This window comes from Equus przewalskii, chromosome 17, assembly GCF_037783145.1.
Source record: "Equus przewalskii isolate Varuska chromosome 17, EquPr2, whole genome shotgun sequence".
Taxonomy (NCBI): domain Eukaryota; kingdom Metazoa; phylum Chordata; class Mammalia; order Perissodactyla; family Equidae; genus Equus; species Equus przewalskii.
In genome coordinates, this window is record NC_091847.1 from 62,940,901 (window position 1) to 62,966,784 (window position 25,884).

Sequence of the window (25,884 nt, forward strand, 5' to 3'; positions counted from 1 at the left end):
GTTTCTTCCTTTGTGTTTCATCTGTAAAATGTGAAGAGTAACAATTCCTACCTCAATGTCGTTGAGTAACTATATGAAATAATGTGTGCAATATGCCAAGGAGTTTCTGGACTTCTCAAGCACTTAATGAAAGCTGTCGAGGTGTGCTCACCATTCTCAAACTAGGTTTGGTTAATTTCACATTGCAAAAGAGTTTTTAGGAATCATCTAGGCACTTTCCTAAAATCTGAAAATAACTTGATAAATATAGTAGGTCAGAATTCAAGTGTCTTCTCTGGGCCGCCATCCCTGGCGCTCTTCAAATGAAAGAAATTTTTTTCCTTTCTTGACAAACCTTCGCAGAAACCTAAAGCACACAGCACTCACCAGCCGGCCAACCCTGCCCTACCAAGACAAGAGGAGGGAACTGGGCCCGCCCACCAAGCAGCCTTGAGTGGCTGCGGCTTCTCAGTGGTCACTCAGGATGGGGGTGGTACAGGCAGGACCAGCAGGACAAACCTTCACTCGAGGCGAAGATGGACAAAAAGAGTCACCCATACTCGGCGAAAGGGAACGCGTAGGAAAGACACAAGTGCAGTGGGTTCCAACCCGCTTGCCGGGATTCGCCCTCATGCCTGCCACAACCTGGAAACCAGGTGAACTACATCACGTGTGACGCACGGTCATTTTCCCACGTTCCGTCCCTGCCCCCTCCGGGCCGGCAGCGGCAAAAGCGCACGCGCAGCTCTGCTTCCGGGCCCCCTCTCCTCGCTACCCACAATGCTCAGCGGCATCGACCTGTCGCAAAGGCCGCGTTTCGGCGGCGAGTGAGCGACTAGCTTTCCGTGCGGTGCAGGGCGACGGCCGCCCGCGTCTTCCTCCTCCTGTTGCCGCAGGGCCGGGTCCCCTGAGGGTGTCCAGCTGCGCTTAAGTCTGGCAGGTGCCACCTGTCTCCGCAATGCCCCCCAAGAAACAGGCTCAGGCCGGGGGCAGCAAAAAGGCGGAGCAGAAAAAGAAAGAGAAGATTATCGAAGTGAGTACCCACCCCCTCCCCCACTCACGCCGCGAGCCCTCAGGGAAGCAGCCTCCCGGTTCCGCGCTGCCCGGTTCCTGCTCGCGTCTTCCGGGGCCACGTGTCCCTCCCTGTGGCTCTGGGTGACCCACTGCCCCTTCTCCCGTCCCCTGATGACGCTCGCTGCCTCTCATCGCCTCAGTGACGCTGCTGGCGCCCCCGCGCCCAGCCTTTGCCTCTCCGCCCACACGCCCGCCTTCCCGACCCTGGTGCGCCACCATCCCCCCGATGCCCGCCACAGGGTTTTGTCCTTCGCTAGTCCTCAAAATTGAAGACGTTTCTAGGCTTGTGTTTTAAAAAAACGCTGCACGGGCTCAGGCCAGACTCTCTGTGGAAGGCCGATTTATGACGAGCCTTTGTGTCCTTTTTTTTTTTCTTTTTTAACCCATCACCTAGGAGCAGTAGTTACTTCTTTCAAGCCAACATATTGGTGCTTCGTGGCTTTTTCGATCCATCTTTAAAACTGTTTCAAGTTCCATAAGGAGTGGGGGTTTCATTCAGGTCGCAGCCCACCGTCTTGTACATAGCACTTGATACATATATTCAGAATTAATAACGCTCTAAAAGGGATTAGGTTTCAGTGCCGCTACGTATGTTAAGTGCCCTATCGGAATTTATGTACGTGTTTGTCTGTATGATTATACATATGTGTACGTTTAGTGCTTTAACGTGTAGCCTCTAATGGCTGAGAAATGCTATTGACGTTCTTAAATGTTTTGTTTGTCTTCTAACGACTGTATCAGTTTCTGAAAGAGAATGATCCATATTTGAGATTACATAAATGTATCATATAGCTCCCAAGCATATATTTCTTCCCTCGATTTTTGCTATTAACCCTTCTGATAAATAGTTCCTCATGTGCTCTGGATGTAATTGGAAAAAGCCATGACCGTTTTCCTGCATGAGGTACATCTGAATAATAGAAAGTCTTTTGTGGAATAGTTACTTGTTATTAGAATGCGACCCATATGCATCTTGGGTGTTTTGAAATGAGATGTTTATTTACAAATGATTGTTTTTAATATTTGGTATTTATAGCCTTGAAAAATAACAGTGAAAGCCCTCAGGGCTTCATTGTGTAAAGCTAATCAGATCTTGTCTTTGTCGATTTTCACATAAAGTTTTGTTGAGGAAGATTCACCCTGAGCTAACATCTGTGTCATTCTTCCTCTGTTTTTTAGTATGTGGGCCACCAGCACAGCATAGCCCCTAACAGAGTGGTCTAGGTCTGCTCCTGGGAATCGAACTTGGGCCTCCTAAGCTGAGCACGCCAAACTTTACCACTAGGCTTCTGGGGCTGACCCCCGATTTTCACATAATTTGTTAAGTTGCTGATTTGACTTAACCAACATACAAAGAATTCTAGTAGCCTTGGCCAAGTTCCAACTCTGAAGCTGTATTTTTATGCCAGTTGGTACTAGTTAGAACTGTCGTGAAGTAGCATAGCTAGCAATTTAAAAACAGAATGATTGTCATCTTCACACCTGTGTCTGCTATCACCTTTTTGAACAATCTATACTCCTGGCACTTTGGTAGATCTCGGGATGGTCATCTGATGGCTTCAGTGCAGTGTAAACCAAGGGCATTTTTAGGGATGATATTTTACTTGTCAGTTTCCTTTAGTGAGGTTGAATTAACATGGTAGACCGTCATGCAAAGTAAGACTCCCATATAGGTGTGAAATGAAATGTTACGTGACAGTTTACAGTACACTTTATGTATTATTGAGCTTTAACTATATGCAATTGTTTTATTTTTAATTGGTAGAACTGGTTATTTTAGTTTTAGGGAATTATGCATGAAAGTAATTTAATAGTATCCCATCAATTAAAAATGATAGGTATATGGCTCCATTCATCTTGTAACAAGGTTATTTTTAAGGTAAAGAGAAAGCAACTTTAGTTTCTTTAGTGAAGAATTTGCCAAAGAAAAGTGCAAAATAAGACAGCTACATTTTTTAACTCAACAGAAAATATCCTAACAGAGTGGTGAAATTAAGCCTGGGGTTTTTCCCCCTACATTTAACTTATATGATTGCTTTTTTTTTTTAAATGGTGGTGAGGTTTTGCAGACTCAAGTGTAGTGCATAGATACCTGGTACCACTGGAGAGCTATAAAAATATTGTGAATTGTAGTGTTGTTACATCGTTTGTTGTAAAACTAGATTTATAGAGAATATTCTATTATCCAGCCTCGTTAGGAAACAGTATATTCCACATTATTCAGTACTATAGGTGACTTTTTTTTAACTTCCCTAAAGCTATAGCATGTCTCAATGGTTATTGCAAGGAGTTAAGGAGAGGTATAGCAGGCTTCTGAGTTGCGTTTGATACAGAACAGGACTTATATCAATTTTTGTATAAATTTGTACAATTCCAGTTACTAGAAAGGGTTATTACCAAAGCACTTGAAAGGCAAAGTTAAATGTATTTTTATGACAAACTTTTTTGTGTGGAGGAGGATTAGCCCTGAGCTAACAGCTGCTGCCAATCCTCTTTTTGCTGAGGAAGACTGGCCCTGAGCTAACATCCCTGCCCATCTTCCTTTACTTTATATGTGGGATGCCTAGCACAGCATGGCTTTACAAGCAATTCCATGTCTGCACCCAGGATCCAAACCGGCGAACCCTGGACCACCGAAGTGTAATGTGTGAACTTAACCGCTGTGCCACCGGGCCAGCCCCAATGACAAACTTATAATGAACATAATTGAAACATGGTTCATACTGGTTATTGATCTCTATGACTATCATAATTTTTGTCGAAAAATATTTCTTTATAATCTGTTTTGACATGTAAAGACTAGTATTTATTTCAGAGTCTGGTTAATTTGGTGAGGTTTTGTAGAAATATGACCTGCAATTCTAAGTTGGTCAAAAATTGATAGTTAGTGGAACATATGTGTTTAAGCAGCACTTTTGGATAGATTTAGAATAGGTGGTTGCCCTGCCTACCTGTCCCCTCTTCAGTACTTCTCTTGCTCCCACTCCCACCACCATGGGCGCTTACTATAGAAAAACAACAGCAGCATATAGCTTTTGAGAACTCTAAGGAAAGGAAATAAAAAGAGGCATGAGAGACAGCATAATTTAATGAAAGAAGCACCAGCTTTGGGGTCAGATAGACCTGGCTTTGAGTCGGTATTTCAAATTAAAATTTCAAACTGTAGTTTTAGGCAAGTTACAGTGACCTACCTGAACCACAGTTTCTTATCAGCAAAATGGAGCTACTTCCTCTGTTACAGAGCTGTAGGTTAAATGAGATGACAGGTAAAACACTTGACATATGGTAGATATTCAGTAAATGGTAGCTGTCGTTATTAATATTGTAAGAACTGGCTAAGGGTAATAATAATCTGACTAAACTGCATTGTCTATGCAGTGCTTACTTTCTGTCACTTGAAATAATTTCCTTACATTCCCTGCATTTTTTTCTTTCCCTCTTGGGAGTCCCCAAAATTTCATGAATTCATTTGCATTAGTAAGTATTTTCTTTCTAAGGTGAGTCTGTCAAAAATGGTTATAATTCTGTTAGACACAGCTGCCCCAAATGGCATATACTATTTTCTTTCATATAGCTAAAATTTAATAAATTGAAGTCAGCTTTGAAAAGTAGAAGGTTTGATTATGAAAAGGAAGAAATAATCTTTGGGTTTAGGGCAAGCAAATAAAGGATGTCCTGCTAAGGACTTGTAGCAGCAAGGAAGTAGTAATAGAGACCGATAGAGACGGGATCCAGGTGTGTAAAGGATGAAGCCAGAGAAATGATTGATTGCCAATGAAAAATTTCAACCATGGTCAACTGTTGATTCCTTGAAGCTTCATTAACCAGCTGCAGAATATCCAGTGCATGGATGGATAACAGAAATACATTAGACAGTGCATGTGAGGGAAGAGTAATGAGGTAAAACAGTGCCAGCCTCTGTGTACCCTAGTGTCCTGAAAGGTAGACCCCTGTTATCTTGGAGCACTATTCATTATTGACCTGTCCTCCCATCCCCTTCCTTTTTTCAAACATCTTATTTAAGGAGTGGAGGCAGGCCTGTAAAAGAAGCAGGTTTACTTAAGGGTGGGAGGGGGAGAAAGGGTCAGTTTTAAGTGAAGTCTGGAATTCACTGGCTGTTCCGGCTCCTGGAGCCTCAGGGAGCCATCCTTTTCTTAGAGTTACTACCTGCTTTCTAAACTCCTTTATATTCAGTTTCCCAAGTCTGAAATACACAGAGTTCCTTCCTTATAACCTAACTTTGTTGATCCAGCTAAAATCGCTGTTTCCCTCATTTTATTTTAACCGTGATTTGGAATCGATTGTAACCTCCAGTCTTCCCACGTCATATCCTCCCATCACCAAATCTAGGTTAGTTTTTAGGTATGGGTCTGTCCTAAGGTCCAGAAAAAGGAAGAAAACCCTTTTTGAAGTACCCAAATTTGCAAACCATCCTATTTTCAAGAGGCACTGTTGGTGTCCCAGATCTACACTGTGGTATTCAGAAAGCTTTTTGTGTACCAACTGGCCCAATAACCAGACTAGGTTTCTCTGGTAAGTAGTTTTTCATGGTAGAAAGACTAAAGACTTTGCTTGGAGTCCAGTACACCTTGGTTCAAATATCATCTGTGTCACTTAATAGTTAACGCTTACTGGGCCAAAGACAGGTCTCAGTGTTTGGGGAAAGGAGAGACGAGAAAAAAGCCATCTACAAGTGATAAATTTACCCAGCTCCTTTCATTCTCCCAGGGAGATAAGTAGTAGTACCCTTTTTACAATTGAGGAAAGAGGCACAGAGGTTAAATAATTTGCCCAAGATTACTGAACTGGCAAGTGGCAGAGCCAGAATTCAAACCCAGGAAGTCTGGCTCCAAAGTCCTTGCTGTTAACCGCTGTGTTATACTGTCTCTTCATAGTAAATCTTTTAACTTTCACAACAATCCTAAGAGGTTAGAGTGAGTCCCAGTTTACAAATAAGAGAACTGGCAAAGAAGGTAATTTACCTGGTTCTGTTTAGGGTTAGAATTTGGGCAGTCTGACTCCAGAGCTTATATTCTTAAATTTTTACACTATAGAGCCTGCCCGTTATTAGCAGTATTACTTCAAAAGGATTGTTGGAAGTTTCTGGACTTCAGTATCCACATTTACAGAGTGAGATGATAGTACTTCATAGAACTGTTAAGAGGATTTAATAAAGTATATATTCAGAAGTTTATGTTTAGTGAATGCTAGATAAATATGTATCCCCTATCTCTGTGGAAAAAATTTCAGAGCTCTAACCTTAGAGACTTTCAAAGCATAGCTCATTCATTATCTCTTAAGACTGGTTAATTATGTGCTAAAGGAGTGTAATTAAACCTGAAAAACTGTTTTTCTTCTGGGATCTGGAGATTATACACACACCTCTATCAGAAGCTGTTTTCATGAATACTTTCTCTTCTAGTTGGCCAGGTTCTCTTAAAGTACTTTTTTCTTTCCTGAGTCTTCATGTATCAGTATCTATCTTATTATTTGGCCTTGTTTATGGATGTTTGCTTATTCTCTATGGTTACATAGGGACATAGATTGAACCCCATTTATGCTCTTCTTTAGTGGGGCATTTGTAAATGCTGTTGCACTTTGCTCCTAATAATATTTTTATCTAGAGTTTTCCATCCCTCCCATGAAAGCTCATGTTTTGTAGAAGGAAAGTACAGTCGGCCCTCCATATCCACAGATAGAAAAGCCTACAAAGGCCTGTGATAGTTGCGTCTGCACTGAATCTATACAGACATTTTTTTCTTTCTCATTATTCCCTAAACAATACAGTATAACAACTATTTACGTAGTATTTACATTGTATTAGGTATTATAAGTAATCTAAAGATGATTTAAAGTATACAGGAGGATGTCCATAGATTAAATGCAAATACTGTGCTATTTTATATAAGGGACTTGAGCGTTCGTGGATTTTGGTATCTGCAGGGGTCCTGGAACCAATCCCCTGAGGATACCAAGGGAGGATTGTATAGCATTTCACACCTGGTAGCTGCATATGATCATTTCTGTCCATATGCCACATTATCCTTGACCATCTTTTCTTCTAATTGGATTGTGTTAAACTCTTATGTTTAAAAACAAGGGAAGCCAGCCATAAAAATCTCACTGCAGAGAATTTCAACTTGTATGTGCCTCTGACTACCTTTTTTTATATGTATAACCTATAGAAAATTCATGTAGAACTTTTTAATATGGGATATTAAAACATGAGATAGATGGGGCCAGCCCAGTGGTGTAGTAGTTAAGTTCACATGCTCTGCTTTGGTGGCCCAGGGTTTGTGGGTTCGGATCCTGGGTGTAGACCTAGTACCACTCGTCAAGCCACACTGTGGCAGCATCCCACATAAAACAAATAAAGGAAGATTGGCACAGATTTTAGCTCAGGGCCAGTCTTCCTCACACACACTCACAAACATGAGATAGGCATTTAAGTAGGGGAAAGTGAAGTTTTGGTATATGGATGGATATGGATGCAATGCATAAAGAGATATTTCCCAATGAGAAATAAGCTTTTAGAACTAAAACCCTCTTAAGAACGTAGAACTAAAACCTTCTTAAGAATGTAGAATGGTAAATAAAAAAATAAAAGAATGCAGAAAGGTCTATTTTATTGGTTTGAGATGCTATAAAATTATGTTGTGTGGGATGTTTTCAAATACTTATCCTATCAATACTGTTTTCCATTTCCAACTTGTCCACGTAGGTATGCAAGTATTCTGTACTTATGATATTCTCCCCATTACCACGTCCCTTCCCTTAGAAATAACCAAAATAAAGACTTTAAAATGGCCACTTAATTTATTTCAGACTGAATGCCTCTCAGAGGATCTCAGGTTACTTTCAAAAGTTCTGTGAAATTAGGAGACATCTATAATTTTGAACTTCAACAAATGAAGATTGATAGTGGATAGATGAGTTGGTGTCTGGCCTAGTAGAGCAAAACAGTCAGGCCTGAGTTGCCCACCTAGGAGTGTGCTATTGAGAAGCAAGTGGATTTGCTCTGCAGAATTCCAGGGAAGTCCAGCTGTGGGAGGCACTAGGTAATGCAGAAGGAGAGAGGCTGAAAACTAGGGCCCTAAAAGTGTGAAAATAGCCGATAGTTCCTGTCTGCTACCACTCAGCCACATGATTACCCCTGCAAGAAACAGGAGGGGAGAAAAATAAGTCACGAGGCCTCTCTGCTTCTGAAACTCTAGGCACAGAGGAGGAGGGAGGGTGCTTAAAATGTGAGCCTGAAAATGGCCACTAAGGAGTCTGTGCGGTAAATGAAGAGGGACCTTCTTTCAACTGCTTTCCTCTCCAGTCCTTTAGCCAAGCTTATTGCTCTCCCAGCTAGAGGATCCTTCTCCAGAGAAACAGAAAAGACAGAGAAAAAGACTTCACATGCCGGTGTTTGGTGGTTTCCTGACAGCCTTACCACCCATTCACCTTAGCGGGGAGCCCACTAGTCAAGCCTCCTGTATTAGTTTCCTAGGGCTACCATAAGAAATTGCCACAAACGAGGTGACTTAAAACAACAGACATTTATTCTCTCACAGATGTGGAGGCTAGAAGTCTGAAATCAAGGTCTCGTAGGGCCATGCTCCCTCTGAAGGCTCTAGGGAAGAATCCTTCCATGCCTCTTCCTGGTTTCTGGTGGCTTTTGGCAGTCCTTGGTTTGTGGCTGCCTCACTCCACTCTCTGCCTCTTTCTTCACATTGCCTTCTCTGTGTCTGTGTGTCCTTTCCTCTCTTCTTATAAAAATACCTGTCATTGGATTAAGGGCCCACCCTATTCCAGTGTGACCTCATCTTAATCATTACATCTGCAAAGATCTATTTCCAAATAAAGTCACATTCTGAGTTTCCAGGTAGACATGAATTTTAGGGGAATGTTATTCAACCCGATACAGCACCTCCTCCCCCCCCACACACACACTTGTGCAAAAGCTAGTCTAGAACTTAATGTATCTTCGTATGCAGTATTCCCCAAAATGTGTTCAGTAGTACATAATCCGTCAGAATACTCTGAGGAAAATGCATTCTGAGGGAAAATAAGATTTGGAATTGTTGTCTGCTCAAGGCTCCAGGATATCTGGTGCTTAAGAACAAAAAGCCCTGTTAACCAAGCATTGTCCTAAACTTATTTGACTGTAGGACTTCTTATTCTGATATAACAACTCTGCACATCCTGTAGAACTGATGTTTTCAAACACACTTTGGGGGAAAAAGCAGCATAGAGTAACAGGTTTAATGATAGTTGTAAGTATGTATTGAATTGTAAAGAATCCTGGGTGATGTTTTGAGGTCATTTGCTGCCTTGACTTGATGTTTTAGTACTTTGCATGAATAGAAAGAATAATTTTCTTATCAATAAGTAAATGAAAGAATGATTTTTAGATATGACTGAAAAAATAGGTAAGAAATTAAATTGGTAATGTATTTCTATACTCTTTCTCATTTAGGACAAAACTTTTGGTCTAAAGAATAAGAAAGGAGCAAAGCAACAGAAGTTTATCAAGGCTGTCACTCATCAAGTTAAATTTGGTCAACAAAATCCACGTCAGGTAAATAACTTAAATTTCTGCATTTTCTTCATATGGATGTGCTGCAGCATCTGTTACAGATAAAATATTTGATATTCTAATTGTATTTCAAAATGGAATCCTACTCTGTAAACTTTTCTGCATCTTGCCATTGTTGCTCAGCAGTTCCTCTTAGGTATTCCTCCAAGCCATTTTATATAGCTCTAATTTATTCTAATGGCTGCATGCCATTCTACAATGTCAATGTACTATATACCTCCATTTCAGTATTTGCGAGTGATTACTTTATTTCCAGCTTTCTGACACTGAGAACATTTCTACAAGAAATGTCCTTGTACATATGTTCTTACATGTGTTTATGCTTTTATTTCTGTGGCATGAATTATCTGGTGACACTTTTGCAAATTAAGGGAAATGGATCTCTAATCTTAATAAATTAAGTTTGCCTCATCACTTTCCCTGGAGATTGTAATACTTTACATTTTCATTTGCAGTGGGTGAGTTATAGGTACTAAAGTTCTTTTTAATGTTTTTAAATCTGGTAAGTATAAAGTAATACCTCATTTTTACTTTGTTTCCCTCACTACTAGTGACTTTGAGTATCTTTTCATATGCTTGTTGGCTGTTTGGGTTTGTATTTCTCTGACTTGCCTATTCAAATCCTTTGCGTTTTTGGTTATTTGTCTTTTCTTGTCAACTTATGGAAGACACCTTTTGTCTGCATTTACGGATAGTTTGTGATGTTTCTGTTATATTTTGTTGTACAACAATGTTTAGTTTTTGTATTGTCAGATATGTCTAGTTTTCCTTTCAGGTGGTTAAGAGGTCTCCCCTGCCTCTAGATTGTGTGTGTTTTTCCTAGATTTTTTTTCCCTAATCATTTCACTTTCAGTCTGTAATTTGTCATATAAATTTATTTTGTATGTCACTAAGTTTATTTTCTTGCAAATGAATAACCACTTATACCAGCATCATTTTATCCTACTGAATTGAAATACCACTATTGACATATGTTAAAGTCTCAAATACGTTAAGATCTATTTCTGGATTCTCTTTTCTGTTCTATTTATTGTCTGTCCCTAGACAGTATCACATTGATTTTGATTATAATGGCCTAGTAACATGTTCTATTAGCTACTAAGGCATGTCTTTTCCCCCAGGTGTTACTCTTTTGCTATTTTTCTGGCCGTTCTTAGGCATTTATTCTTCCATATGAATTTTGAAATTATTTTATCCATTTGGCAATTCATTCAAAAAAATTAACCCCATTTTCTTCATGTTCTATAGATCTTCCACTTTCTTGAGTTTAAGATTTTATAGACATGGATCTTTATTTTAGAAAGTACTTTTTTCATCATCCTATCTCCTTTTCCTTAACTTTTGGAAACTGTTTTTTATTTTCCATCTGAAATTATCAGAAATATTATATACTCATGAGATGGTTAACCCCTGTCTGAAACAAATTTCTCTCACTCGTGCTGTCTACAAATTGGTACTTCTAACACTTTCCTTTCTCATACACACAGCTTGATTCCAGAGCCAAAAACTATTCATCTTCCACGCTGCTAACTTAGTAGCCTGGTTTAGTAAAAATGTATGCTCAGGGCTCAGAGTCAGATCACCTTGGGTATGAGTCTCCCATCTTATTTGTTATGTGATCTTAAATTATTTAGCGACGCTGGTCTTTATCTGTATAGTGGAAGGACAGTTAACCCTTGTAAGTTCCCTATGGTGATTAAATGGGAAGATAATGTCTATCTTCTGGTGTAATACAGATGTGTAAGAAGAATTCACGTTCTTCCCTTATCTCCTTTTCAATCCTCTGCCTTCTCCCTCTACTTTTTCTTCTTGTGGGAAGTATATTGACTGGTAATTTCAGATTTCATAGACTTGAGAAAGCCATAAGATTTGTGGTCATAGTTAGGTTTGATAGTACATTCAGTATTATATTTTTGATCATTTCTTGGGTACCTGGGCTTTTATCTGCAAACATGAGGTGCCTAACCACCATATTTAATGTTGGAAAGGAGCGGCAGTCCTGCTGTTAGAGCTGGGCAAGAGGAGCCCCACCCTAGGCCTTGTGCTGTCGAGGACGACCCTGCTCTGTGTCTTCTTCAAACATAGCTCTCCCCATAGGCAAGGAGTTAGTGAGGCCAAGGGGACATGCCCACCCAGAGTGTGTACTAGCCCCCCTCCACAGCTTAGGGCCTGCGAAAGTCACGTTTGCCCATATCCATCTTAGGGTATCCTGTGCTGCCAGTATGCCTGAAGTAGTCGAAGGGAGGGTATGTGCCTGGAGCGTGGACAGGGCCCAGATCCCTACTGTGTCCGCCTCATCACCTTCCACCTCCTTGCACACACATGGTGGGATGAAACCCATGGTGGGAAGAGGAGGAGCTGGGAGTTGACTCTTGCTTTACTGCCTTGCTTCAGAGTGGAACTCCGTGGAACCTGAGTGTTTTAAATTTGAACGTGTCTTTCCAGATCATCAGGTATATTTGTCAAGTAGGGATACAAACCATTATTTTATTTAACTTTAGTTTGATTTCTAGCTTATAAACATCTACAAAAATAGTTTGCAGGCCTCCATTGTATTCTTCCTCTGAGCCCCAGAAACGTATGAGTGGGCCTGATGTGCAAAGTATACTTTTATTAAAAATAGTGACTTAAATTTCTTCTTTTTAAAAATTATTTCCCATTTTTCTATTTAAGCATACCCACCACATAGTCAGAGTCAGGATTTGGAATGACTTTAACCTTATCATAGCATTTGGCCACTCCCTTCCTGAAATTGCCTCTTCCTTGAATACTTTTTTATCCTAGATTTCTGCCTATTTGTTTGATGTTTCTTGGTCTTTTCAGGGGTTTTTTTTTTTTTTTTTTTTTTTAAAGATTTTATTTTTTCCTTTTTCTCCCCAAAGCTCCCCGGTACATAGTTGTGTATTCTTCGTTGTGGGTTCCTCTAGTTGTGGCATATGGGACGCTGCCTCAGCGTGGTCTGACGAGCAGTGCCATGTCCGCGCCCAGGATTCGAACCGACGAAACACTGGGCCGCCTGCAGCGGAGCGCGCGAACTTAACCACTCGGCCACGGGGCCAGCCCCTCAGTGGGCTTTTTATAGATTCTATTGGCTCATTTAATATTGGTATTCTTCAGAGAACTGTGAACTTTTTTGTCACTTTATTTGCTGTCCTTGAGTGGTCACATACACACCCAAAGTTTTAATTGTTATATGTAAGCTGCTATTTCTAAAATCTTTCTCTTGAAATAGACCCTCTCTCCAGAAATCAAGATTCATGTCCAGCTGCCTTCTAAAAAGCTCCACCTAGATGCTCTGTAAGCATCTCATATTCAGTACAGTCACGCACCATGTAATGTTGTTTCAGTCAATGACAGATCTCACGTACGACATGGTCCCATAAGATTAGTGCCATATAGCCCAGGTGTGTACTAGTCTGTACCATCTAGGTTTGTGTGAGTACATTCTATGATGCTTGCACAACAATGAAATCTTCTAACAGCACGTCTCAGAACATATCCCCATCACTAAGTGACGAGTGACTTTATATCTAAAACTGAGCTCGTCTCTTCCTCCTACCCTGAAACCTGTTCCTCCTGTATTCCCTGTCTTGTTTAACAGCACTAACCATACATGTGATAATCCTAGACTATTCCCTCTCTCTTATACTTCATGTCCACTCAGTCACTTAGTTCTATCAGTTCTGTCTCCTTAAGAACTCTGTCTCGCCCCTTTTCTCCCTCCTCTCGACTAATGCCTCTTTGAAGCTCTTATGTTTTCTTGCCTGCAGCAATTGCATCAGCCTCCTACTTTTCCTCGCCTTCATTCTTGGGCTGCTTCTAGTCCATCCTTCACAAAGTTGCCATCGTGATCTTGATAAAATACAATCTGATTGTGTCACTGCCTTATTTTAAACCCTTGTCTTATCCTGTCACCTACTGATACAGACCAAACTTCTCATTGGTGTTTCTCATACCTTGTTCCTTCTGGTCCCTGTATCTTTGCAGTGGCTGGCTGTTTCTGCATTCCTGTTCTTGCCCATCGGAAGAACTGTCCATAAGATATTAGCTCGGTCTAATTTTCTTAGGCATATAGGCATTCCTTGTTCCCAGAGCACCATGTATTATATTATGGTTGTTGACATGTCTGTCTTCCCACTAGATTCTGAGCTTCTTTAAATAAGCATCTTTGTCTTTTCATCTTTGTATTCCCTGTCATCTAACATAGGACCTGACATATAAATGTTTGGATGAATCCTCTAATCATATTAGGTATGTAAATCATATGCTTGGAACTATATCATATGTCATGTTTGTTTTGTTTTGTTGTGTTGATTAATCTCCCACATTGACCTTACCCACCATTTTTCCACAAGGAAAAGTATTTTGGGTGGTTCAGTTCTTTATTATGTGGGACCGCACATTTCAGGATGTTTGCATCTCTCGTCTTCTAAACACACCCACATGTTTCTGGGGAGTAGGTTGTTGCACAAGAAGAAAATCTCAGGTGAGAACCATTTGCTAAAAATGCTGGGCATGTAGCAAATGCTTAATAAATGCTTATCACTGTAAGTTTTTGAATATGCTTTTAACTTAGCATGGTACCATTCATAGATTTTTTTTAAAGTCAGCTGCTACAAGATTTAGCAGTTTCATTTAATAGCTTAACCACACCATTTAATAGATACTGAAAGGCCCTTGTAACACTGATATTAAAAGGTAAGGACTATATACATGTAAATATAAAAATGTCTTTATGTTAGTGGTATTATATACATTACTATATAGTTAAAACTATTATATGAAATCAAATTTACATATTATACCTGGGAATATTATAGGTAGCACAAAGTGAAGCTGAAAAGAAATTGAAGAAAGATGATAAGAAGAAAGAATTGCAAGAGCTAAATGAGCTGTTCAAACCTGTAGTTGCTGCTCAAAAAATAAGTAAAGGTAAACTTTAAATTTCAGAAATGTTGTTTTATCAAATGTAATTTATGTTTAAAAACTCTTAATTTGTTTCAGTGTGTTTTCTTCAGCATATAAACCAATTGTGTCTACTGTGAAAATGATACTCCCTTTGTCAGAATTACCTATATTAATTACTTTCTTAATGGTTCCTTTATATATGTCCACAGCTATGTCATTGTACAATTATAACTCCAGCCATTAGCCCCTGATTTATGTCAAAATTAAGAATTCAGGCAGCCTACTAGTTGATTTATAATATCCAGTCTTTGGTAGTAGCCAAGGCAGACCTATGGTTGTATGAAGTCAGTCTCAAACTCTTGGCTGTATGCCTCTGTTTATGTTTCTCTTTTGCCTCCTGCCTCATTGATTCCAACTAGACAAGTAACTGTGCAGTAACCTATGTGTTTGATTTACCACCCCGTGCCCCCTTGTTTGGTAAGAATAAAAGAAACAGAATGGATATAAAATACTATAGAAAGAACTTAAATGTCTTACTAATCACCTATACGTAGTATTTTCCTTTCAGATTAGTGAATGGAAAATAGCAAGTTAACCAAAAGTAATTGTATCTCAGGTGGAAGCTATACTTTATGATCTGTCTGATTGTAACGCAAATACTAAATGCCCTTTAACATAGGTGCAGATCCCAAATCTGTGGTATGTGCGTTCTTCAAGCAAGGACAGTGTACTAAAGGAGATAAGTGTAAATTCTCTCATGACTTGACTCTGGAGAGAAAGTGTGAAAAGCGAAGCGTTTACATTGATGCAAGAGATGAAGAACTTGAAAAAGGTATTTTTTTTAAATAAATAGCTATTAGTTTTGGTTTGTTGTTACAAAGATATTTAGTACCTTGAAGAATATTTTGGTCTTAGTAGGACAAACCTCAGTAGGTTTGTAAAGAATGATTATTATTTTCCAGTAAATCTGAACTTACCACATTATGCCCTTTAGTTAAGTAAATGAAGATGTTTTAAAGTCAGTGATTTATTTGGATTTGTTTCTCACCCTTTCTTCTAGTATTACCTTCTCATTTGCCTAAACTACTTAAGATTTTGGTGAATAATCTTACAACAGTGTTTATGCCTACCTTTGGTGTATTAAAGAAAATGTGTTAGGTCATAAGTCTTGGAATACAGCTTTCTTGTCTAAGGAGATATGCGATGTGGTTTGGGAACAGTAAAATTACAATATTTAGTCTTCATATCTCCTTTTATTTAGATACTATGGATAATTGGGATGAGAAAAAACTGGAAGAAGTAGTGAACAAGAAGCACGGTGAGGCGGAAAAGAAAAAACCAAAAACTCAAATAGTATGTCCTTTTCTTGAATTGAGTTGCTGTGGTATTTATCATTAGGGAGAATTATGTGGCAAGGTATTTGCTGCTGTTTTCTACTGGATTATTCTTTAAGTTATTGGATCTTTTTATAAAGATAGGGAGCATCGAGCTTTGTTCTTATGCATGTAGGTTATACAAAATTAGATTCTTGTTCAGAAGTAGTCTGAAAATCATGTGACTAAAGTCCTTTAGATGCCATTTTCTGAAGTGACCTTACTTTCTCAAATAGTAGCCAGTCACATACTCAGATCTAAGAATTCTTTCCTTATTTTTTGTGCAAAATGAATAGAGGGAGAACTGTTAAACTAACCCACTTAATTGATAACTTGTTCTATTTTAATGGTGGGGAGACTTAAAATCACAAAGGTGAAAATATTGTTACATATGAATTGCAAAATGAGTTTTTGGTAGGTAATGGCCCCTATATTGCAGGAAATGTACTTTTAAAACTTGGTGCCTTATTTCTCAGACCCTGCATTCATGTCCACATATTTATCTGTAGTGCAGGTACAATGAAAAACCTTGCTTGCTAAAATAATTCTAAATACTAGTTTTACTTAGATCTGTTCTATTTTTTTCAGGAAAGGAATGTTGTTTATTAGTTAATTTTTCCTTCTTATTTGCAGAGTTTATTCCCTGAGGCTTCAATACAATTGCATCTTGCACACATTCATGTTTTGAAGGGTCACTATCCTTTGTTTTCCTTTTGTACCTTGCTTCCTTCTTAGATGTAAGAAATTGTCTACAGGGGCCAGCCCCTGTGCCTTGGTATGCTCCACTTTGGCAGCCCAGGTTTGGTTCTCAGGCGTATACCACTTGTCAGCAGACATGCTATGCCGGTGACCCACATACAAAATAGAGGAAGGTTGGCACTTGGCACAGGTGTTAGTTCAGGGCGAATCTTCCTCAGCACCAAAAAAAAAAAAAAAAGTTTATAATTTCAGGTAATTCAAATAGTGTTTATTATTATTACTGCATGTGATTAGTTTTTATGAAAGATCAAAACAAAATCATTGGTTTTATTTATAACCATTTATATATTTTCTCATTTAAAAATCAGACTTTCAGGTTACATTTACAAAGGTTAAACTGAGGCAAGTCCTTTTTGTATAATTTTAAATTTGGAACATTGTTGAAACTAGAAATTTTATATAGATCCTTTCTAAAGGGAATTTACCATTGTATTAAGTATTTTAAGATTAATTTATGTGTGCGTTTCTGCACAAAGGATGCTCTGTACATAAGTGGTTTGCCTAGGATGTGCATAAGAATGTAACTTGTTCACATGCTTATGAATTTACCTTGGAAATGAAGTACACTGAGCCAGTACTTGTAATAGTATTATTGTCTCTGTAGGTGTGCAAGCATTTCCTTGAAGCTATTGAAAACAACAAATATGGCTGGTTCTGGGTATGCCCTGGAGGAGGTGATATTTGCATGTATCGTCATGCACTTCCTCCTGGATTTGTATTGAAAAAAGATAAAAAGAAAGAAGAGAAAGAAGATGAGATTTCATTAGAAGATCTAATTGAAAGAGAGGTAACTAGTGTCTTTTTCTTACTGTAAAAAAACTAAAGCAGAGGCCGGCCCCATGGCCAAGTGGTTAAGTTCCTGTGCTCCGCTTCGGCAGCCCAGGATTGCGCCAGTTTGAATCCTGGGTGGAGACATAGCACCGCTCATCAGCCCATGCTGAGGCAGGACCCACATGCCACAGCTAGAAGGACCCACGACTAAAATATACAACTATGTACTGGGGAGATTGGGGGAGAAAAAGCAGAACAAAAAAAGAAGATTGGCAACAGTTGTTAGGTCAGGTGCCAATCTGTAAAAAAAAATTTTTTTAATAAAAAAACTAAAGCAGTATTTATTGTGAAATTCTAGTATTTACCACTTGGGGGCAATAACATGTTATAAAAGGGGAAAAAAATGACCATTTCCCAAAGTTGCCTTACTCTACTCTTTAATTATTCTTGTATATCTAAAGTGTAACCCTAACCATAATTATTAGCCAATCCTGACATTAATTTTAGAATTATGAAACAATTTTTAGGTACTAGCCTCTGGCTTATTAAATAAATTGTTTTCATAAGATTGATACAGTAGTATATCACTTCATTAAAATGCTTAATCACTATTCAGACTGACTGAACTTGAAGTTTTAGATGTTTTCCCTGATGTCTTATTTTTTCACCATTTTACTAATCATTAACATGTATGGAAGGAGACAACTCCAACAACTACAGTTTTTCAGTTGTATGTTTTAGTATCACCTGTGGACTCAAAATACTCAATCTGCCGATAGAGGGGAATGACTCTTGAAGAGAATCTTCAGCTACTCATTGCTGGCTCAGCACAAGAGTTTTAATCTATGAGTTGGCAGATGTAGCGCTTGGGAGTGACATAAAAATGTTGAGATTATTGGAAATACTAGATTTAGGATTGTGTATTTGAAACTGTATGCATTTTTCCTTGACTTGGATAATCTAAATGTATAAATGTCTCATGTTGGGGTTATATACATTTGTTCTTAAATGGACATGGTTTGGTGTCTCAGACAGGAGGCAATATACTATAAAAGAAAATGTAGGCTTTGGAATCAGGTGTATTTGGGATTATTTGTATCCTGATTCGCACACATATTAGCTGTTAACCTTTGGTAAATTTTCCATCACCATCTATTTGCTTATTTGTGGAGAGCGATGTGTTAGCATATGTGTATAAAGCATTTAACACAGAATACCTGGCAGATGTTCACTAAATAGTATTTTTCTGTATGTTTATTACTTGATTATTGGCCCTGAGAAGCAAGTAGTGTTTTTTTGCTTAGTTTTTTGCTCATCTCCTTAGGAACACAGATGAAACTTGGATATCATCCTGGTGCTTTTCATATTTACTGTTTTCAGCAATTATGTTAAAACAATTTCTCATGACAAGTTTTACTCACTTTCAGTTTTGAAAAGAAATGTAGCTTCAAATAATATGTTTTATAGTGTTTCTATCTCTGGACACTCATTTTGCTCATTGCCATGTAAAATAAAAATAAATAAGTTTGGGGCCGGCCTGGTGGCATAGTGGTTAAGTTTGTGTGCTCTGCTTCAGTGGCCCAGGGTTTGCAGGTTCGGATCCCTGGCGAGGACCTAGCACAGCTCATCAAGCGATGCTGTGGTGGCATCCCACATAAAATAGAGGAAGATTGGCACAGATATTAGCTCAGAGACAATCTTCCTCACAAAATAAATAAATCAGTTTATTCTAACCTTAATGTCTTTATAACAGTCATAGGCAAAGACTTAATTGCATTTAGAGAAAACTGTTAAATGCTATTATAGGTGACTTTAAGGGGAAAACTTAACTCTTTTATCTTTGCAGCGTTCTGCCCTAGGTCCAAATGTTACCAAAATCACTCTAGAATCTTTTCTTGCATGGAAGAAAAGGAAAAGACAAGAAAAGATTGATAAACTTGAGCAAGATATGGAAAGAAGGAAAGCTGACTTCAAAGCAGGGAAAGCATTAGTGGTATGTCCCAAAATCACCCAAATAGATTCCTTTATGCTTTCTCTCATTTTATAATTTCTGTGTCGTGCAAGAGTTTATCCTTATTTAATAGGTGTATGTCTAAAATCAGTGACCAAGAAATGTTGGAATTTTGTCCTGAGTTTATATGTTTGTGTATCTGAATAGATCAGTGGTCGTGAGGTGTTTGAATTTCGTCCTGAACTCGTTAATGATGATGATGAGGAAGCAGATGACACCCGTTACACACAGGGAACAGGTGGTGATGAGGTAAGAGAGAGTTTTGGCACCTTGTCTCCTCATGTTGCTGGAGAGAAACAATAGAGTGTGGCAATAGAGCGGCATGGTTGAGAGTACCAACTCTGGGGCCCCATTCAAATCCTGACTCTAACCCGGGAAATTCCCTACACTCTAGGCCTCCACCCTCATCTGTAATACCCACATAATGATGAGCCCCGCATCACAGGGTACTTGGGAGAATTAAATTAGGTAATAATTTATATTTACTTATAGGTCTTTATAGAAATTGGGACAGTGCCTGGTATATAGTTAAGTGCTTATATATGTTAGCTATAAAAAGTATGTGTTTTATTCTCCCTCTGAAAGAAAAAAGATTTTTGTTTAATATTTTATACTAAAAAAACACATAGGACAGAGACTCTAAATAGTACAGAGTAGGGAGCAGGAGACAATAGCAGCGTCAATTGGTTGGAGGCAAACTTAGTAATAGCAGATGGCTAACTGTTCATTTTTTGTATGGTTATAAAACTTTGACTTACTTGAGTTGAAATATAAGAATATCATACTCGTGTAAAAATGTGATGTCAGAGGAAGAAACTTCAAATATGCCATTGCTATTCTTTTTTCAAGAAGTTTAGAAAAAGTGAATTTTGGCAGTAGTCAATTGTTTGTTTTCACTTGGCATTAATAATTTGTTTCATTAAAATAAATGTCGCAGGTAAAAGGCAAGTAATTTATGAAAACTTTTTATTAGTAACAACTTTCTTTTCTATATATTTTTAAAGGTTGATGATTCAGTGAGCGTAAATGACATAGATTTAAGCCTGTACATCCCAAGAGATGTAGATGAGACAGGTATTACTGTAGCCAGTCTTGAAAGATTCAGCACATATACTTCAGAAAAGGATGGTAAGTATGCTAACTTTTGTGTAATTCTAAGAACTAGGAATCTGTGCAAAGGGGTTAGACCAGGCTTGGCAAACGTAGATGCCTGCGTGTACCAGACTGGTAACATAAATGTGTGGTTTGGCTGTAGAAATGAGTGGCTGGGTGGATACTGAAGTCATTAACTGAAACTAAAAGGGGACGAAAATGAGTTTAGAAATGTAGCTAATGAGTTCAATTCGAGACCTCATGACTTAGAGATATTTTGGTTATCAAAAGTGGCATTGTCTAGGATACTTTGTGGACATTCGCAGGAGGGAAAGGTTTGAAAGTCATCTGCACTGGTAGCTGAGAGGGAATGAACTCACCTAGTCAGAATACATAGGATGTGAACATTCTAGAACACGCTGCAAAACATCAGTGTTTTAGAGTAGTCAAAAGAGGAAAAGCTTGGGAAAGACACTAAGACGGACAGAGAAAAATTAAGAAGAGTTTCCAAAAAATCAAGTAGGCTAAGAATTGGAAATAATTCTTAGTTGCAGTTAGGAAAAGAGTTGTAGGAATAGGGTGCCAGTTTTCATTAGGACTGCAGTAATACAAAGAATGAAGACAAAAATCAGTACAGACCACTCATTCTTAAGAACTTTGAGGGGAGACAGGGTCATGGGAAGGGCTTTTTAGGATATGGGAAATCTAGATATATCTGTAGGCCCTAGTAAAAGGATCTGGGAGAGGAGGGAAAATTGAAGATGAAAGGGTATTGGTTATAGAAGCAAGATCTGAAAGTATAAATAATGAGTTCCGTTAAGGGTGAAAATTATAGTTATATCTAATTGTACCTTGAGTAAGGAGTTTGAAGAGAGAAGTAAAAGTTTGGCATGGTTGCTATGAGAGAAAAAGGTAGAAATCAAGGCAAAAGTTGAGCGAGAAAAAGCTAAACCTTATTTTTACAATAAAGGAGTACAAGTATAACTTGAAAAGCTTGACTGCCCTCCTGAGATCTGAAAATGCTGTCAGATTTTATCTTAGTTCCAATCTGCAGACTCATTTGCTCCTTTTAGAAGTCAGGCTTTGGTGAGAGTAGGCACCATTTCAAGTACTTAGAGGTTATAATCTCCAAGACTGTCATCAGAGATGTTTGAAATAGCAAAAATCTAAATTAGGCTATTAAAAATTGTCTGTGTAAATATTGGTGTCACTGAACAAGAAAAAGCAGCATTTTGTTCTCAATAGTTTATAGCCTGTAAGGAAAAGGAGCTGCATAGCCCTAGGTTCTTTTTTCACAACTTGATGACAAGATGAAATGTTTCTGGATTGACACTCATTTACAGCATTACAACTATGTGACTTAACTACTATTTGCAAAACTAAAAGCTAAGTAGCTGCTTATATCATAAACATTTTTAAATTCTATAACCGTTTATTCAGACAAAATATTATGTGGAAGTTGACTTTTTAAAAACCTAATTGCTAGATCATGTAGGGAACACAAAGTTATATAAGATAAATCTTGCCCTCAAATGTGTGAACCATTAAGCAGTCAGATGTCTACAGTAAAAGACATACTTTATACTAGGTATATATAATTGGTACACATAAGCTCAGAAAAAGAAAGATCAGTCCTTGTTGGAGTAATCTTAGGGAAGGTTTTCATGGAAAAAGGAAAAGAGGAAGTGTAGTATCAGTCTGTGACTGTCAGTTGCTAATGTAATAGTGTTTTCTGTTTCTAGGCCTTATTGATTTCAATTTTTGTTTTTAGAAAACAAATTAAGTGAAGCTTCCGGAGGTAGGGCTGAAAATGGTGAAAGAAGTGATTTGGAAGAGGACATTGAAGGGGAGGGACAGGAAAATGGAGTCATCGATGCTGTTCCTGTTGATGAAAATCTTTTTACCGGGGAAGATTTGGATGAACTAGAAGAAGAATTAAACACACTTGATTTAGAAGAATGACACCACACAGTCAAGGAAAAAATTAAGCCGGCTCAGCATGAGTTGAAATTGACTACATTAATATTTTTCCACCTAGAATTCTTCAGCAAGATGTTTATTTCCCATGCTGATTCTGGAGGGCTTACTCTTCCTCCAAAAAAGGAATATTCTCCCTACGTCTTGTCTTCTGACTTTGGCTACATCTCATAGTAAGTTCAGAGTAGTTCATGATAAATTGAAAATATAATGGTCATTGCAGAAAATGATTGATTGTTGTAACTGTCCACTCAAGTAGGAAGTGTAACTGCTTTTCCAGCTTTTGATTTTCATTGGGCATGTGTTATTACAAGGACAACATAAATTTAAGTTTAAAATACCCTTCATTTAACACAGTTTTTAATGAGTGGTTTCATTTCCTTTGTATTCATATGTTTAAAAGACTGCCTGAAATATGAGCACTGTACTTCATAAAGGAAACTACATATGCAGATTCAGTATTGTTTACCTTTGGACAATTAGATGGACATATAAAATGAAACTTCTTTAATCTGACAGGATCAGCTGCAATGCCCTGTGTTAAACTGTTTTAAACTTTTTCCTCTTTTTTGCCAATAAAGTTGTAAATAAAGACCATCATACATTAAAATCCAAATAATGGGCCTTTTTTTTTTAAGTTTTTCTATGAAAGTTTTCTTAGTATTTCTAGCTTGAGGATTTTAACTTAATATCTCTTATGGTTAGTTAACAATCACAGAAGGCACAAACATTTAAAGGGTTCTCTTAATAGTGATTACAGAACTGTGTAGACTACTGACAGTACTACTGTGAGTTCACTGACACTTATCTTGAAAAGAGACTACAGGTGATGTTATATGAAAGGGTAATTCATGGACTGATACATCATCAGCCTCATTGAATATCAACTACAGTTGAACCAAACACTACTTAAGCATTGTTGTGGAGATCCATGATGATAGTACATACTAACCTTTGATTACTCTGTTTGAAAGAGTGTAAACAAATCTGCCTTTGATGTTGAGATCCCCTGAAAAATTAGGGTGATACTTTTAAAATGGACGTAATTTGCTAATGACATGCTTAGTACTAGTCATACTTTATTATCATTTTTATGTAAATATAGTTTCTAATAGTAATGCAGTGCTGCTTTTGTTATTTGCACATGTAAATGGATTTTAAGGCAACTAACCTAATAGCACTAAAATGTCAGGTGACCTGGACCCTAATCTTGTTTCTGCCTTAGATAAGTTGCATGATTTTCACATCTCTGGATCTTAGTTTCTTTATCTGCGTATAGAAGTTAAACTTCTGAATTGTAAAACTTAAGAAAAAATGATTGTAAATCATGTCAAATGGTAACATCAATATTGATAAAGAAATTGACTGCCTAGCTATTCAGTATTAGTACTATAATTGACATTTTTCAAATGTAGAATATCATGAGCCAAGTTTATTTCCATCTACAATGAAAGTGTACTTAAATACTTTGTATATAAAAAAGACTGCTTGAGGTTTAAAGTTGATATCTGAAAGGTTTGTTCTATTATTTTCATAAAAACGTTTTAAAATGTTATACTTACTGCATTATTTAATAATGAAACATTTCCAAAATAATCTAAAGAATTTAGATCTTTCTAAAGCTATAACCCAAGCAATCTTTTTTTTTGCATTTTTAAAACCATCTAAAACTTTCCTAAGAATTCTCTCTTAAAAGTTAGAATCCATTTACTTTAGACCCTAAGTCATTTTCTTTTAAGTATATTTAAGGTAGGCCTAAAGTAAACGAGTATGCTGAAGGCTTTTAGTTGTTTAGTTTAAAGTCTTACTACTTTACAGCAAACATGTGATTTTGAAAGCAAATTTTCTTTAATAAGCAAATCAAAGGGAAAATGCTACAGTGTGGAGATAATTTTTGATATCTACAATTCTTTAAATCTAGGAACGCCTTTATTTATCTTGCCTGTAGGTTTCTTCCATTTTAAATGCAATATATGCTCAGAGAATGCCAAAAACATTTTAATATGAGAAAGTCAAAATGCAAAATTAAATCTGCTTCTAAAATAACATGTAGTACCTTTAGAGGCCAGTAGGTATAATTGTTGTGTTGTTCATAGTATTACCCTATATTAGTACAGTAAGTCTGAAATTGGCTTTTTCAAACCCATTCACACATAACTTTAATTTTAATTAGTTTTTTCTTATAAATTGTTCTTTTATATAATTCCCATTGTTAACATAGATCTCTGTAATCTAATTTCAATTATGTGAGTTAGCTTCATTTTTAAAGGTTTATAGTTTAGAAATTCAGAAATGAATAATGAAGCCTCCTGCAGCAGGGGAACTATGGCTTTGCACGCACTTCTTTCTAGTCTGTAAAATGAGATAATTTTACCAAACGTAAGAACTTTTCATTTTCTCCTTAATATCTAGGAGATTGCATCAGCCTACATTCTTTTTATCCTATACTTAATAATGATTAGACCTATAATGATCCCATGTTTGCCAAAATGTAATTCAGAATAGTTAGATTATGAATTTTACCTCATTTCTGCACAAATGATTTGTATGATACTGGAAGCCCACCATGGGTGGACTGATATAAAATTGTATAATTGTTGTATTACATATTTTTAATATTTGAATTAGTCAACTCTGACCATTAATGTGATAGGAATGAAACTACAGAATCGGACGTTTAGATGTAGCAGATCATTACGAAAGCATTGCATCCATCCTTAGGTTTTAACACACAAGGTGGACAGAGGGAGTTTGTGACAGAAGTTCATACAGAGAATGATATGAGTTCCACTTGTATTCGGGGTAGTGAACTTTGTGTAAAAAACTTTCAGGATCACAGACTACCTCTCACTCTCTTTATTAAGTTCGGGACCGATTCTTATATGTATGCTGTTATGTTAGTGCTTTCAGGTACTTAACACATTGTGTTCATACTGTTTGAACATGTTGCAACGAATGTATCTCAAGGAATACCAGATGACAGGATCGACTACCAAAATCTTATGTTTGGGGTTTTTGTCTTTTTTGAGTGCATATTCTACTGGTAATAGTAGTGTTTTCTAAATAAAGATATCACCTTATTTCTCAATAAATAAAAATTACAGAGGTAGAAATTAGTAGAAGCCCACAGCTTTTGAACTCTTAACCTAGAATTTAGTGACATCTGCAAAATTACATGACGTCTTCAGAAACAAACCTGAATGAAACATTAGTACAAAATGCATTCTCATATCCCCCCGTTTTAATATGTGTTTACCCTTTTATTGTTAATTACTTTTTGGTGGTGTGCAAAGAAGAGAAGCAATGATTACTTTTTATTCATTCAGTTGACATTTTTGTGCCTTTTTACGAATAAGACA

The 25,884-nt window shown here is 37.5% G+C and overlaps 1 protein-coding gene across 1 annotated transcript; it reads left to right on the forward strand.

Moving 5' to 3' along the window:
- The first annotated feature begins 455 nt into the window (after positions 1–455).
- On the forward strand, positions 456–23,141 carry ZC3H15 (zinc finger CCCH-type containing 15). Its single transcript, XM_008530576.2, has 10 exons — positions 456–1,012; positions 9,515–9,616; positions 14,455–14,566; positions 15,222–15,374; positions 15,804–15,895; positions 17,279–17,461; positions 19,292–19,438; positions 19,604–19,705; positions 20,461–20,584; positions 22,320–23,141. Exons 1-10 carry the CDS (start codon positions 938–940, stop codon positions 22,508–22,510), a joined length of 1,281 nt encoding a protein of 426 aa, XP_008528798.1. The 5' UTR covers positions 456–937; the 3' UTR covers positions 22,511–23,141.
- The last annotated feature ends 2,743 nt before the right edge of the window (positions 23,142–25,884 follow it).